The 13,838-nt window shown below is 43.9% G+C and overlaps 1 protein-coding gene across 2 annotated transcripts in view; it reads right to left on the bottom strand.

The window, feature by feature from the left end:
* Window positions 1-13,838, bottom strand: part of RCOR1 (REST corepressor 1) — a 135,967-nt gene that overhangs the window by 43,445 nt on the left and 78,684 nt on the right. For both annotated transcript variants that reach the window (XM_048853525.2, XM_048853526.2), the window contains exon 4: window positions 740-792. In XM_048853525.2, coding sequence (XP_048709482.2) covers window positions 740-792 — 53 coding nt within the window. The remainder of the gene's footprint in view (window positions 1-739; window positions 793-13,838) is intronic.

Here is a 13,838-nt window from a genome sequence, read left to right as displayed (position 1 = left end):
TACTGTGGAATACACATGAGCAAGTACTCGAAGAAGAACTTTAAGATGTCTCTTCTCAAGAATGTTTAAGACCTACACTTTCAATGGCTAACACAAAAATGAGGGTTTGGTCATCTGACTAAAACCTCTTCCCCTCTTAATCACTCACTCTTCAGTCCCATTGCTCTTGCAAGGACATAATTTCTCTAATTCTCAAGTCAAAGTCCTCCAGTAGAGACAATACCTTTATTCCCAATATAATAAACCAGCAGAACCCATCCCTCCTCCCCACCACATAACTTAATGCACATGAGACGTCCCACTTAATTCAGAAGAACTTCTCAGGTGCATGAAGCTACCCAACTGTCCAAGTGTTTGTCGAGATGCATCTTAAGCAGGAGACCGAAAAAGCCAGAGTGAAATCTGGGCCTCACTCAAGTAAAGGAGAGCCTTGTCATGGGCTGCAATGAGACCAGAATTTTACCAACATAGACATAGATCAGACTGCAACACAAGGCCAAATACCTCTGAAAATCAATGGGAGGTGTGCATCAAAACACTGAAATTTGGGCGTTTTAGTGACTATCATTAATAAATTAGGATGAACTGCATGTCCTCAGAAAAGAAATGTATTACTATGCTGGATGAGTGGAAGGAAGAAAGTTTGCAGTGTGGCAGTTTGCTTTAAATCAGGTTCTAGTACCTACTGGGAAAAAAAGGTCAGTTTAAATACAGAAATGCAAATAATCGTTTTCGTTACCTGTTCCATGTTGTATCCATGTTTCTCTTTAGCAATGGCAATGTATTCATCCACTGAAAAATAAAAATAGGTCCTGAAGACATTTCACACATGGGCCTTGCCCCACTTTCTAGTCTACAACAGAGGATATAAAATTCAGCTGCTTTGAGTCTAAACAGGGAGGAGGCTAATGGTTACTTATTACCCATATCATTCACCTATTGCCCAGTAACGGACTTCACATCCCCTGTACAGAACTTGGGGAAAGAGTTAGTTATATTTAAAAAACATGCAAGCAACAAAAAAGAACCACATGGTATCCTGTTCTAATACTTTCCCATTAGGCTCTTGCAAGAATCAGTCCATAAGACTGCATTCTTCATGGCCAGAAACAGCTGAGGGTTTCAACCAGCAAAGATATTTAATTTAGTCTTGCTCATATAACCTAATTCTGTCCCTTTGCTCATGTATCACAATACGCAGTCTTTAGGGACAATCACCATTTGTTTGTTTTAATAACCACAAAGGACTCCTGCTTCATTTCATGAATAGGATGGATGGCAAATCAGGTAGTTGTTTATAGGACTATTGTGATTTGCAGCTGAAGTTAAAAGGTGATTAGTAAAGTGGCAAGGGGACTGCAAAAAGAGAAAGGATATGCACCTGCCTGAATTCTGTTCTCTTTGGCTGTGTCACAAGCTTTTTACTTGCTGGACAAATTACTTATCTCAAAAATCTTCAACTAACTGTTGGTTCCTTGTTTTCTGGATGCTCATCTTGGAACACCTAAGGTCTGGTTTTCAGATATGCTGAGCTCTTCAAGTGAAATCAACAAGAATGGAGAGGGCTGAGCAGCTTTTGAAGAAGGGGAAAATATATATATCTATATCTCAAACCTAAGCATCTTTAGTGAGGCACCCAATATTAGTAGACCCTTAATTTTGGCCTAGATATCCATGTCTCAGCTCCCCATCTGTAAAATTGGGACAATACCTTTCTAAAAACTCATGGGCACTGCAAAAATAATTTCATTAATCTTTGTGAAGCAGCTGGTTACTATAGTGATGAGTGCCATGGAAAAGCCCATGAGAAAACAAACAGTTCCATATTCAGTGCAGCTTGGACAGGGTGCAGTAAGTAAAGCATGAGGCCACAAACTGAAAAATACTGTACAGTTGCATCATTCCCCAAGCACCATCCATCCTGCCCCCCGAATGAGAGAGGAGTCCTGTGGAAATTTTGTGATCACATCCCATTAAGAGCATATCGCAATCCAAGCACACAAGTGGGCAGAATTAGGGTTACACAGGAAACCTTAATTAGGATGTTTCCCAGCTTGAGTGTCTGACTATGCACCCTTAACTTTTCTTAATGTAGATATTTTCTATGCGATTCATTAAGTACTTTTCCTTAAGGCCCAACAAAAACAGTTAAGTTCTAGAGATAGTACTAAGCTCTTGGGAATGCCAATCACTTGGGTAAAGGATTGCAGCAGTAACTGGCTCTTTGAGTGAGGAAAGATCTATAGTTCCAGATATTATTTCACCATTTTTATCCTTAATTTCTTCTCCTTGGAGATTTAAAGAGCTCTCCCTTCCAATAAATTAACATTTTAACAGCTACAGCAATTCAAAACACATTTTTTTTAAACCATTCATTAAGGTCTTTTCTATAAACCTAGCTAAAAAGGACAGGAAGGGGGGGTCACTATAGCAATAGCAACATTCATAGAACTTCGTCACTTTATAGAGGAACTCAGTATGTGGTGAAGCAAATTGCTAGGGGCATCACACCAGGACGCTGGCCAGGAGGCACAGAGTATGGGTGTGGGTGCGTGGGTGTGTGCACGTGCGTGCTGGGGAAGAAGGACAAAGGGAAGGGAGGAAGAGGAGAGAAAAACAAACAGTAGAATAGCAACTTTCATATACTGAAAGGGCATGGTGGGAGGGGGGGTTTATAATCTATTGTGCCAATAAACCAGGAAGTTGCAAGCAGTGAATGAGGCCACTTAGTTCATGCTGCCTGCCATTTCTCATCTAAGTATTAGCTCACTCTTTCTTTGGAGCTCACACTTTGAGGGTTCAGAGGTGTTGGGCAATTCTAGATTTTTTGCTCCTATCTTGCAGGTATTACCCTTTGCATTAAGTAGGGCCATGCTATTGCTTATGGACTTGAATCACTCATTGAATCCTTTTAGACTCAACTCCTCAGTATTACCAGATACTTGAATTGCTACAGTCCCACATATGCCACACAAAAACATACACACTTCCATCTTGGCCTTGTCACACAATTCCACAGCATTCTGGAAGACTTGGACCTGCCCACAGTGATCTAGGCATTTGCAACCTCCAAGCTCAAATTACTGTAACTCCTCCTTGGGATTTAAGCCACTCACCCTGAAAAAGCCTCAACGGTACAAAGCATAGGAGCTCCTCTGCTTAGCAGTGCAGACCCCTCTGAACCCATCTCACCAGTGCTTTCCTCATTCAGTACAGAATCCAGGTCCCACAGTCTCCATCTTGAGATGGAAAGCCCACCATGGAACTCTCCCTAGCTACTTGAGAGACTACCTCTCCTGCTGCATGACTTCCCAGGAAGGGAAGACTTTAGGTGAGGGGTGTGTGTATGCACGTGAAAAATCTACTGGCTGCTGTTAGTATGTAAGCAACCAGACCTGACTAACAGAAGTTTGCTGAGTACAAGCTGTGCTGTAAAAACAGTGCAGGCACATTCTAGTGGTTTCTTTATAGAACTACTGCACCACATTCCTTTCTAGTGTAACCCGTGACCTGAGTGGTTACAACAAGGAGGAATCTAGTCTATTGTGTTCAAGAGCGTGCCTACACCACAATCATAGGTGTGACTACAGCATGTGTAGACGTACCTGAACTAGCTTTGGTACCCAAATTGGCTAGATTGAGGGTATGTCTACACTTCAATTGCTGCAGTGGCGCCTCTGTAGCATCGACACTACCTACACCGACTGAAAGGTTCTCCTGTCAGCGCAGGCGCTCCACCTCCCCGAGACGGGACAGCTAGGTCGACAGAAGAATTCTTCCAGCGACCTAGTACTGTCTACACTTTGGGTTAGGTTGACATAGCTACATCTCTCAGGGGGACTTCTCACACCCTTGAAGGACGTCGCTCTGCCAATGTAAGTTCTCAGCAAAGACAAGTCCTAAAGCTAGTTTAGGTATGTCTACACGTGTGGCAGTCAGACCTCTGCTTGAAGCGTAGACAGATCCTAAGGGCTGGTCTGCACTATAAAGTTAGGTCAACCTGGCTAATCACTCAGGCCTATGAAAAAAACTCACACCCCTAAGAGACACAGTTAATCCAACCTACGCTCCAGCATAGGCAGCACTGGGTCAACAGAGTTCTTCCATCGACCTAGCTACCTACCCACCTCTCAGAGATGGATCTACTACAGCAATCGAACCTGTTGTCGCTCCAGCTGTGCCACTGTAGCCTTTCCAGTGTAGACATAGCCAAGGCTACACTAGCACATTGCCTTTTTGCCAGTATAACTGTGGTCTGGTCTACACTACAGACTTTCACACCCCTGAGCGACATAATTATACTGACCTAACCCCCAGTGTAGACAGCGCTATGTCAGCAGGAGGGCTTCTCATGAAGCCTCTCAGAAAGGCGGATTAACTATGCTGATGGGAGAACTCTTTCCCCCTCAGCACAGAGCATTTTCATTAAAGCATTACAGTGGCGCAGCTGTGCCGATGTAGTATTTTAAGTGTAGACCTACCCTGTGTCTGTACTAGGGCTTCTGCCAGCACAACTATGCCTGTTGCAGGGACAGGGTCACACTCCTAAGGCCTGGTGTACAGTACAGGGTTAGATCGACATAAGCTGCCTTGTGTCAACCTAGCTGTGGAAGGGTCTTCGCTTAAATTTGGCTCCCCCAGACATAAGTGCCCCTCTACACCGATTTAGTAACACCACCTCCCTGAGCGACGCAGAGGCACAGTCAATGTAATTGGGTTGACGCAGTGTCAGTGTAACACTGTGTTGCTTATGTCAACTGTTACTGGCTTTTAGGAACTGTCCCACAATGGCAATACAATCGATACAAGCACTCCTGGTGAGGACATACACCACCGACACAAGGACCCAATTGTACACACACACACAAGCAATTTAATACCTGCAGTGGCTTTAGGCAGATGTAAGTTAGGTCGAGAATTCTGTAGTCTAGACATGGCATAACTCAGTGGTTCTCAACTAGGCGCACATGGATCCCTGGGGGGTATGCAGAGGGCTTCCAGGGGGTACTCAACTCATCTAGATGTGTGCCTAGTTTTACAACAGGCTACGTAAAAAGCACGCGCGAAGCCAGTACAATCTAAAATTTCAGATAGACAATGACTTGTTTATACTGCTCTATATACTATACACTGAAACGTAAGTAGAATATTTATATTCCAAATGATTTATAACTATATAGTACAAATGAGAATAAGCAATTTTTCAGTAATAGTGTGCTGTGACACTTTTGTATTTTTATGCCTGATTTTGTAAGCAAGTAGTTTAAGTGAGGTGAAATGTGGGGGGTACGCAAGACAAATCAGACTCCTGAAAGGGGTACAGTAGCCAGGAAAGGTTGAGAGCCATGGCCTAACTGACATAACTATGCCAGCCAGACTTTCCAGTGTAGACCAAGACAATGATGCTTAAGAAATGACAGTTATGTGACAAATGAAGTGTCTGATTCCTATGAGGGCCCTTGTTGCTATTAGAAACCAGACTGTGTAAAAGGAAGATTCCTGTACATCTTTAAGAAGGCTCCTCCTTTCATGGGTTTTGTGCTTGGCTGGTGCATAAGAGCAAACTCACCCCCCTCAAAATGTTCTGCTCTGGCCAGCACACAGGGTGGGAAGCATGTGCTTATCCAAAGATCCCAAGTCTGCAGCTATCCATGCCCAATGCGTCTGTTCCCTCCACCTCCCAGGAGGATGGTCAGGCATAAAAGGCTGGAAGAGAAAAATGCTCCTGCTAATGGCACCCAGCTCTGCCTGTATGCTGCAGGCAGAAAAAAGTGGGAAACATTTAGACACTTGCTAATCACCTCTCTCCAGTGCAAGTGGGAGCTGTTAGGGCACGCACTGAAGGAAATGGACAGGTTGCACCCAACCCAACATCAGTGGGGAAGGAGAGAAAGGGAAGAGACAGTCCCCCAGCATCTGGGGGTGGGGGGGGGGGGAATACTTGCTAGGTTTCCCACCGGTGCACGTCTCCCTTAATCTCACTGGAAACCCTATCTCCACCTATACTGCATGTCCTGGCTTTTAGCTAGCTAGCTGCCTAAGTACTGTGGGTGTTATTCAGTAATGCACAGGCACTAAAGGAGACTTTGTTAGCTGCTAGAAGGAAGGGGATCGGAATAAATAGCTGCACTGCTCCTCATTACAGTCCCAACTCTAAGACCAAAGATTTGAATGATTTTAAATACATAACAAGGGAATGTTTATTTAAGGGTCTATTATCTGAAAGGTAGGAAATGCTTGGAAGCAGCTTTTTCCTGGGCACATTCCATCAAATATAAAACAACACTCCATAGAGGACATATTTCTGTGGAATTGTCCCCAAAATAAATATTTGCTTCCTGACAGCTTCACAAATGTCACTTCATGCCTAGAAGAACCATGGACCCCAGACAGGGTTTGCAGGAGAGAGAAAACCTGGAGAAAGCAAAGAGAATGCAGAGGTAGAGCTGCGACTGTAACCTCAATTCACCCCTTTTACTGAGGTACTGCAGGAGACTCTGAACACTTTGCATACTACGTGATGTAATACCCTGAGAGAACAGGGTGAAATAAGGACACAGCAGCAGCCTTAGCAGTCTGCTGTAGTGTGCTTCCTACTGTTTGATCAATGCTAGACCATGTAAGATTTTGATTGTAGCTGTAGATTTTTTCCTCCTCCACCAAAAAGATGCAGAATAAATCTATTTTGTATAATAAATCGAATGTGGATCATTCATACACAAAATACGAAATAAATTTTCAACTCAAAAATGTGATGGAAACAGAAAAAAAAAACCAACCACCCTTTGCTATAAAAATGAACAACAGCATTGCTGCGTCTCCCAGTACTGGCCAAACTGCAGCACAGACCATTAGTAAAGCAATTATGCCACCTTGTGGCCACAAAACATTTTAAAAAGGGAAACAGAAAAGTACATTCAAGTTTAGAGGAGACCTGCAAAAAAAAAAAAAAAGGGGGGGGGCGAGGAATATCAATAAAAAGGATTTGTCTACAGAAGTCCTGAAAAAGATTACTCCTGGGGGAATTCTGCTCCAAAAGATTAAAAATTCTGTGCATAACAGTTTTAAATTCTGCAAAATTCTGTGTATTTTATTTGTCAAAATAATACTATATAATCATGACAGTTTCTATTATTTTGGTAATTTATTCAAAATACCTGTCAGCAAGTATGTATGTAACAATACAGGCAACAAACATGACTCAGAAAGTGTAGGTCAGCTGAGGCTCCCACTGTTGGTCCTGGGTGGCAGGGGGTGACAGTGGGAGCCCCTCCACCCATTTTCCAGTTTATCCAGATTTTTGGTTATCCAATCTGGCCCCAGTTCCAGTTAAATTGGATAATCAGGGTTCCACTGTATGTAACAAATACATTTGAAACACACAAAACTGGAAAAAGGAAGCATTTTAGTGGAAATCACAAGTTGTGTGAAAAAATAAAATTCTGTAGGGAACATTAATTCTGCGCAAATTCTGCACTGTGCAGTGGCACAGAATTCCAGCAGGAGTAAAATATTTTATCCCCCAAAATGACCCAATCCCACACTTTATTTAAATTAAAATGTTCTCTCTGCCCTAGAAGACTGATAAGTGAAACGCATAAAGTCATGACTGATGTCACAAGAATGATGAGGGCTGGTCTACACACAGGTTTTGGACTGCTTTAAACACCTTTATATTGGTATAACTGCATCCTCCCTAGGGGGTTGTCCAGTTTTAGCCATATCAGTTTCTGAGGCTTGGTCCAAGTTTAATATTCATACTGACATAGTTATGTTGGTTAGGGGTGATTTCCCCCCCCCCCCACTGACATAGCAACGCCTGCTTAAGTTTCTAGCGTAGGCCCAGTTTACACGAGCATAGTAGGTCTTCTGCTGTTATAGCTTATGTCTCAGAAAACGGATTAATACTATACCAGCAAAAGAATTTTTATATCGGCAAAAACTGCATCTCCACTCAGAGTTTTTGCTGGTATAGCTTATGCCAGCAAAACTTTTCTACGATAGACAGGGCTTAAAACTAATCTAGCTATAGCAGTACAAAACACTGCTTAGACAAGCCCTGAGCTATGGAGGGCATGTCTACTTTGCAAATAGAGGTGTGATTGCAGGATGTACAGACATTCCTAAATTTGCTTTAATCTAGCTAGCGTAAATATCAACAGCAATGAAGCCGCAGCCACGGAGACTTCAGTGTGGGGTGCACAAGCCTGCCAAAGATTCTAGGTACCTACTTGAGTAGCTAGCCCACAGCAAAGTCTGCATTACTGCAACTTCACTGCTGTTGGTACCTGAGCTAGCCCAGGTACGTCTACACGTGCTGCAGTCAGACCTCTGATTGTAGGGTAGACATGTGAAGGGACATTTTTTCTGGTTTTAAAACATCAATAATGTTTTCAGGGTTCTTTGTTTTTGCTAGTATCTACTTAACTTCAGGTACCATGTAACTGAAGGTGGTCACACTGCCCAAACTGTATTTATGTTTCTAATTGATGCTCACTAAAAAGCTAACCAATACAAATACCTGTTAATTGCACGACTTAGCCATTCATTTGCTATTTTTTTCTTTAATGTAGTATTTTTTGGTGTATATACACATATATATCTAGGGGTACACTCACACTAGAAACTTTTACTGGTACAGCAGTGGCAGTGAGGGAATATGACTTTAACAGTATGGTTATAGTAGTAAAAACTCTGATGTAGACACAGTTACAGGTGCAAAAGTGTTTTTGCCAGAATAATATCACCTCTCTTATATAGTGTTTTTCACAGTAGGTCTCAAAATGTGTCACAATCTTTAATGTATTTATCGTCACAAGACAGCTGCAAGAGAAGGAAATATAGCTTGTCACTCACCAAACCAGCATACACTACAATGGTAAGAATAGGCATTCTCAAACTGGGGGTCGGGACCCCGAAGGGGATCAGAAGGTTATTACATAGGAGGTCACAAGCTGCCAGCCTCCACCCCAAATCCCGCTTTGCTTCCAGCATTTATAATGGTGTTATATATATATATAATACACACACACACACACACATCTATCTCTCTCTATATGTTTTTAATGTATGGGGGGGGGGTCACACTCAGAGGCTTGCTGTGTGGAAGGGGTCACAAAAGTCTGAGAACCCCGGGTAAGAACATTTTGTTGCCAATATAACTAAGTCTACACTAGAAGGATTTGTCAGTATATCCCATACTACCAACATTTTTCTAGTGTAGACTAGGCCTAGGGTAAGTGTCAAGAAATATTTGCAGTTAAATAACCTCAGTATTTGGAGATAGCTATACTAAGTATAGGGAAATACAAGGGAATACTGAAGATGCTGAGGTAAACATAGTTATTACCTAGACAAAAGTGGCAAGTTTTTAAAAGGCCACGACTATAGTATGGCTGCCACATACCACCCCAGGGGTGGTATCTGCCTAACTAGCGAGTGAGGTGCATGTTGAGGTGGACAGCAGTTTAGGACTCTTTGGGATGATGGGTGCTACATATGTGTTTTAAACATTATGCTATTATTCCTATTGTAAATAACAGTCTGACTAAACTCATGGTGTTAAGTCAAATTTCCAACTCTAAAAACGTTTTCATCCCCGCGTAGAAAAATAGAGAGCCCCTTAAAGCATGTTTTCGCTCCAGAGTTAGTCCAGTCTCTTACCAACGTGCTGCTCCTATTCCCACTCCCATCAAAACACAAAACCTTCTCACCCATGTTGTGTGGATTCCAACCTGGGCAAGCTGGTCCAGAAGGGGATGCAAGTTGAAGCTTGGGTTCTGCTTTCACTCGGGGTGGTAACCTGCCCCTTTTGCAGCTCACAGCACAGGCTAAAAGTCACTTAAGTGTTGACAACCCTCCAATGCCTTCCCAGAATTCCCCCATGTGCCCAAAAGAACAGACAAGTTCTCCCACAAGTCAATGGGAAAGAACCAGAGCAAATCAACTTACTGCAGCACAAAACACCATGGAATATGCCCCCAGAAGTCCTCGCAACACACCTGGATGAATGCAGCACTCGTGAGTGCTCTGTAACTCGGGTAGGGCTCTGCAGCGTGGCTCTGTGCTCTTGGGCACCAGTCACCCAAGTTAAACAGTGAAGACATACCCTCAATTAACTTCAATTCCTACCTGGAAATGATGTGCATAATGGCAACATCCACATAGTTACATTAGACAGGGTAAAAACGTATATCTGATCTTAATCCCCATGCTTCAGAACATGAATCAATAACTAAATTACCTTTGGAAAAAGCTTCCTCTCATGGGCATGTTCTTGCCAGGTTGTGTACTATGGGGTTGGGGTTTGTTTTTGTGTGTGGCACATTTCTCCTTAAGATTATGTATGGTTTCAGGTACTATTTGGGTGAGGATTCTGGATTAAGTCAGCCATTAGTCTGATCCAGGATATGGTTCTTATACCTTTTTCCTTCACCAGGATCTCATTGGTCTGAAAAATAATTTGGTATTCCCCAATTACGGGCAGCAGAACGGAAAGCAATTCATTCAAAGTGTTGCAGTCCCCATACAAAGACTCTAGGCCTCAACCTAGGAATGTCCTATCACCTCTTCTCATACACCCAAAGTTAAGCAGCATATGGCACTAAGAGTGGATCAGCCAGTCAATAAGGAATTACCTTTTTGGAAACTGATTTTTGGCACAATAAGGTAAGTGTGTAAATTTGTTAGTGAAAAAGGCAGCTATGGTCAGTAAAGGATGGGTTACTCACCTTGAAGTAACTTGAGTTCTTTGAGAGGTGTTGTCCCTATGCATAGTGCACTTCAGATTGCATATGTGCTCTATGCACCCAAGACTAGAGATTTTTCCCCACTAGTGCCATTTGGTCCATGCATGGCCCCCACACCGCTGCCCCATGCTCCACATCAAGAAAATAAAGGAGGCTCCTGGACTGTTACCCTCTCAGGGCAGGTCTACGCTTAAAACACTGCCTTGGCACTTAGGTGCACTTAAAACGCTGTGCTGCTGTAGTGCTTTAATAGAGACACTGTAAATCGAAAGGAGAGAGCTTCTCCAGTTGCCTTAGTTAATCCACCTCAGCGAGAAGTGGTACCTATGTTGGCGGGTGAAACTCCCCTGCCCACCTAGCACTGTGTACACTGGTGCTTAGGTTGGTATCATTATGTTGCTCAGCGGTGTGGATTATTCACACCCCAGAGTGACAGTTATACTGAAGTAATACTGTAGTGTAGACCACGGCTTAGTTCATTCTCTACTGCCAGCTCTCAGTAGCGGCAGGGGGGTGGAAACCAGGCAGCAGGGAAGGTTGGAGGGGGGCGGCGGGGGAAGAGAGGCAGGAGAGTGAACTACAGACAAGGAAAACCACACCTTTAAAAACTCAAGTTACCACAAGATGGGTAACCCATCCTTCTTTGAGTGATTATTGTTATGTCTAGAGCACTTCACGTGCTTCACAAGATAAGTCTCTTTAAAGGAGGTGGATGCTGTAGTCCTTTGACACAAGAGAGATGGTTCTCTTGCCAGAGCAGTTCTGCAATCTCTCGTGTCAAAGGACTACAGCATGTGTGCTCCCCAACCTATTAGCAATGAGTCTGTGGTTATAGTCTTCCTTGGAAGTGGGGAGTTGAATGGTACCCTGACACATTTCTCTCCTCTGCCCTCCCACCAAGTAGGGGAACCTGGAGGTTAAGACCCTTTGGGGAACCATGACTAGCAAGTCGAGACCACGTTTGCCCAGAGTGTAGACAATCCGCAGCCAGGCTTGTAGACATCGGAGAAGCCCCCTTGCAAACTGGGTCACATAAGTAATTGTGACCACATAAGCACCAGCGCCAAGCAGGAGCACACAGACATCCTGGGATGGATCCACTGTACAATCCCAGCAATGGAGATGAAACACATCTGGTAAGCATGCTCTGGCCATAATGGTACCCAGTCTTGCTCCAATACATTTGATCGAGTGTGAGAGTTTCAGGATGGACTTCTCCAGGTTTACTCTGATACCCAACCTCTCAAAAAGATGCAGAAGCACAGCATCCTTCTCATCTTTCTTGGTAAAATTGTCCCTTCCAGAGACAGTCTAGGTAAGGATAAACTGTTTCCCCTTGTTGGGGAATTAAGCTGCTATCACGAACAGCACCTCAATGAACACTCTCGGTGCTGTCAAGGATCCCAAGGGGAAAACATTGTACTGGTAATGTTATTGGTAAGTCACAAATCATAGAATCATAGAATATCAGGGTTGGAAGGGACCCCAGAAGGTCATCTAGTCCAACCCCCTGCTCGAAGCAGGACCAATTCCCAGTTAAATCATCCCAGCCAGGGCTTTGTCAAGCCTGACCTTAAAAACCTCTAAGGAAGGAGATTCTACCACCTCCCTAGGTAACGCATTCCAGTGTTTCACCACCCTCTTAGTGAAAAAGTTTTTCCTAATATCCAATCTAAACCTCCCCCACTGCAACTTGAGACCATTACTCCTCGTTCTGTCATCTGCTACCATTGAGAACAGTCTAGAGCCATCCTCTTTGAAACCCCCTTTCAGGTAGTTGAAAGCAGCTATCAAATCCCCCCTCATTCTTCTCTTCTGCAGGCTAAACAATCCCAGCTCCCTCAGCCTCTCCTCATAACTCATGTGTTCCAGACCCCTAATCATTTTTGTTGCCCTTCGCTGGACTCTCTCCAATTTATCCACATCCTTCTTGAAGTGTGGGGCCCAAAACTGGACACAGTACTCCAGATGAGGCCTCACCAATGTCGAATAGAGGGGAACGATCACGTCCCTCGATCTGCTCGCTATGCCCCTACTTATACATCCCAAAATGCCGTTGGCCTTCTTGGCAACAAGGGCACACTGCTGACTCATATCCAGCTTCTCGTCCACTGTCACCCCAGGGTCCTTTTCCGCAGAACTGCTGCCTAGCCATTCGGTCCCTAGTCTGTAGCTGTGCATTGGGTTCTTCCGTCCTAAGTGCAGGACCCTGCACTTATCCTTATTGAACCTCATCAGATTTCTTTTGGCCCAATCCTCCAATTTGTCTAGGTCCTTCTGTATCCTATCCCTCCCCTCCAGCGTATCTACCACTCCTCCCAGTTTAGTATCATCCGCAAATTTGCTGAGAGTGCAATCCACACCATCCTCCAGATCATTTATGAAGATATTGAACAAAACTGGCCCCAGGACCGACCCTTGGGGCACTCCACTTGATACCGGCTGCCAACTAGACATGGAGCCATTGATCACTACCCGTTGAGCCCGACAATCTAGCCAGCTTTCTACCCACCTTATAGTGCATTCATCCAGCCCATACTTCCTTAACTTGCTGACAAGAATACTGTGGGAGACCGTGTCAAAAGCTTCGCTAAAGTCAAGAAACAATACATCCACTGCTTTCCCTTCATCCACAGAACCAGTAATCTCATCATAAAAGGCGATTAGATTAGTCAGGCATGACCTTCCCTTGGTGAATCCATGCTGGCTGTTCCTGATCACTTTCCTCTCATGCAAGTGCTTCAGGATTGATTCTTTGAGGACCTGCTCCATGATTTTTCCAGGGACTGAGGTGAGGCTGACTGGCCTGTAGTTCCCAGGATCCTCCTTCTTCCCTTTTTTAAAGATTGGCACTGCATTAGCCTTTTTCCAGTCATCCGGGACTTCCCCCGTTCGCCACGAGTTTTCAAAGATAATGGCCAATGGCTCTGCAATCACAGCCGCCAATTCCTTCAGCACTCTCGGATGCTCAGGAACCTCCTGTTGGCTGGATGAATATCAACATGAAATAGGGCATCTTTGATATTAAGGACCGGGAACCAGTTGTCTGGATCTAGAGATGGGATAACTAACATCGGGGTCACCATTCTG

The sequence above is a fragment of the Caretta caretta genome, chromosome 6 (genome assembly GCF_965140235.1).
Source record: "Caretta caretta isolate rCarCar2 chromosome 6, rCarCar1.hap1, whole genome shotgun sequence".
Classification (NCBI taxonomy): Eukaryota; Metazoa; Chordata; order Testudines; family Cheloniidae; genus Caretta; species Caretta caretta.
The sequence above is the reverse complement of the archived record's forward strand: the minus strand, read 5'-3'. Positions and strand labels throughout refer to the sequence as shown.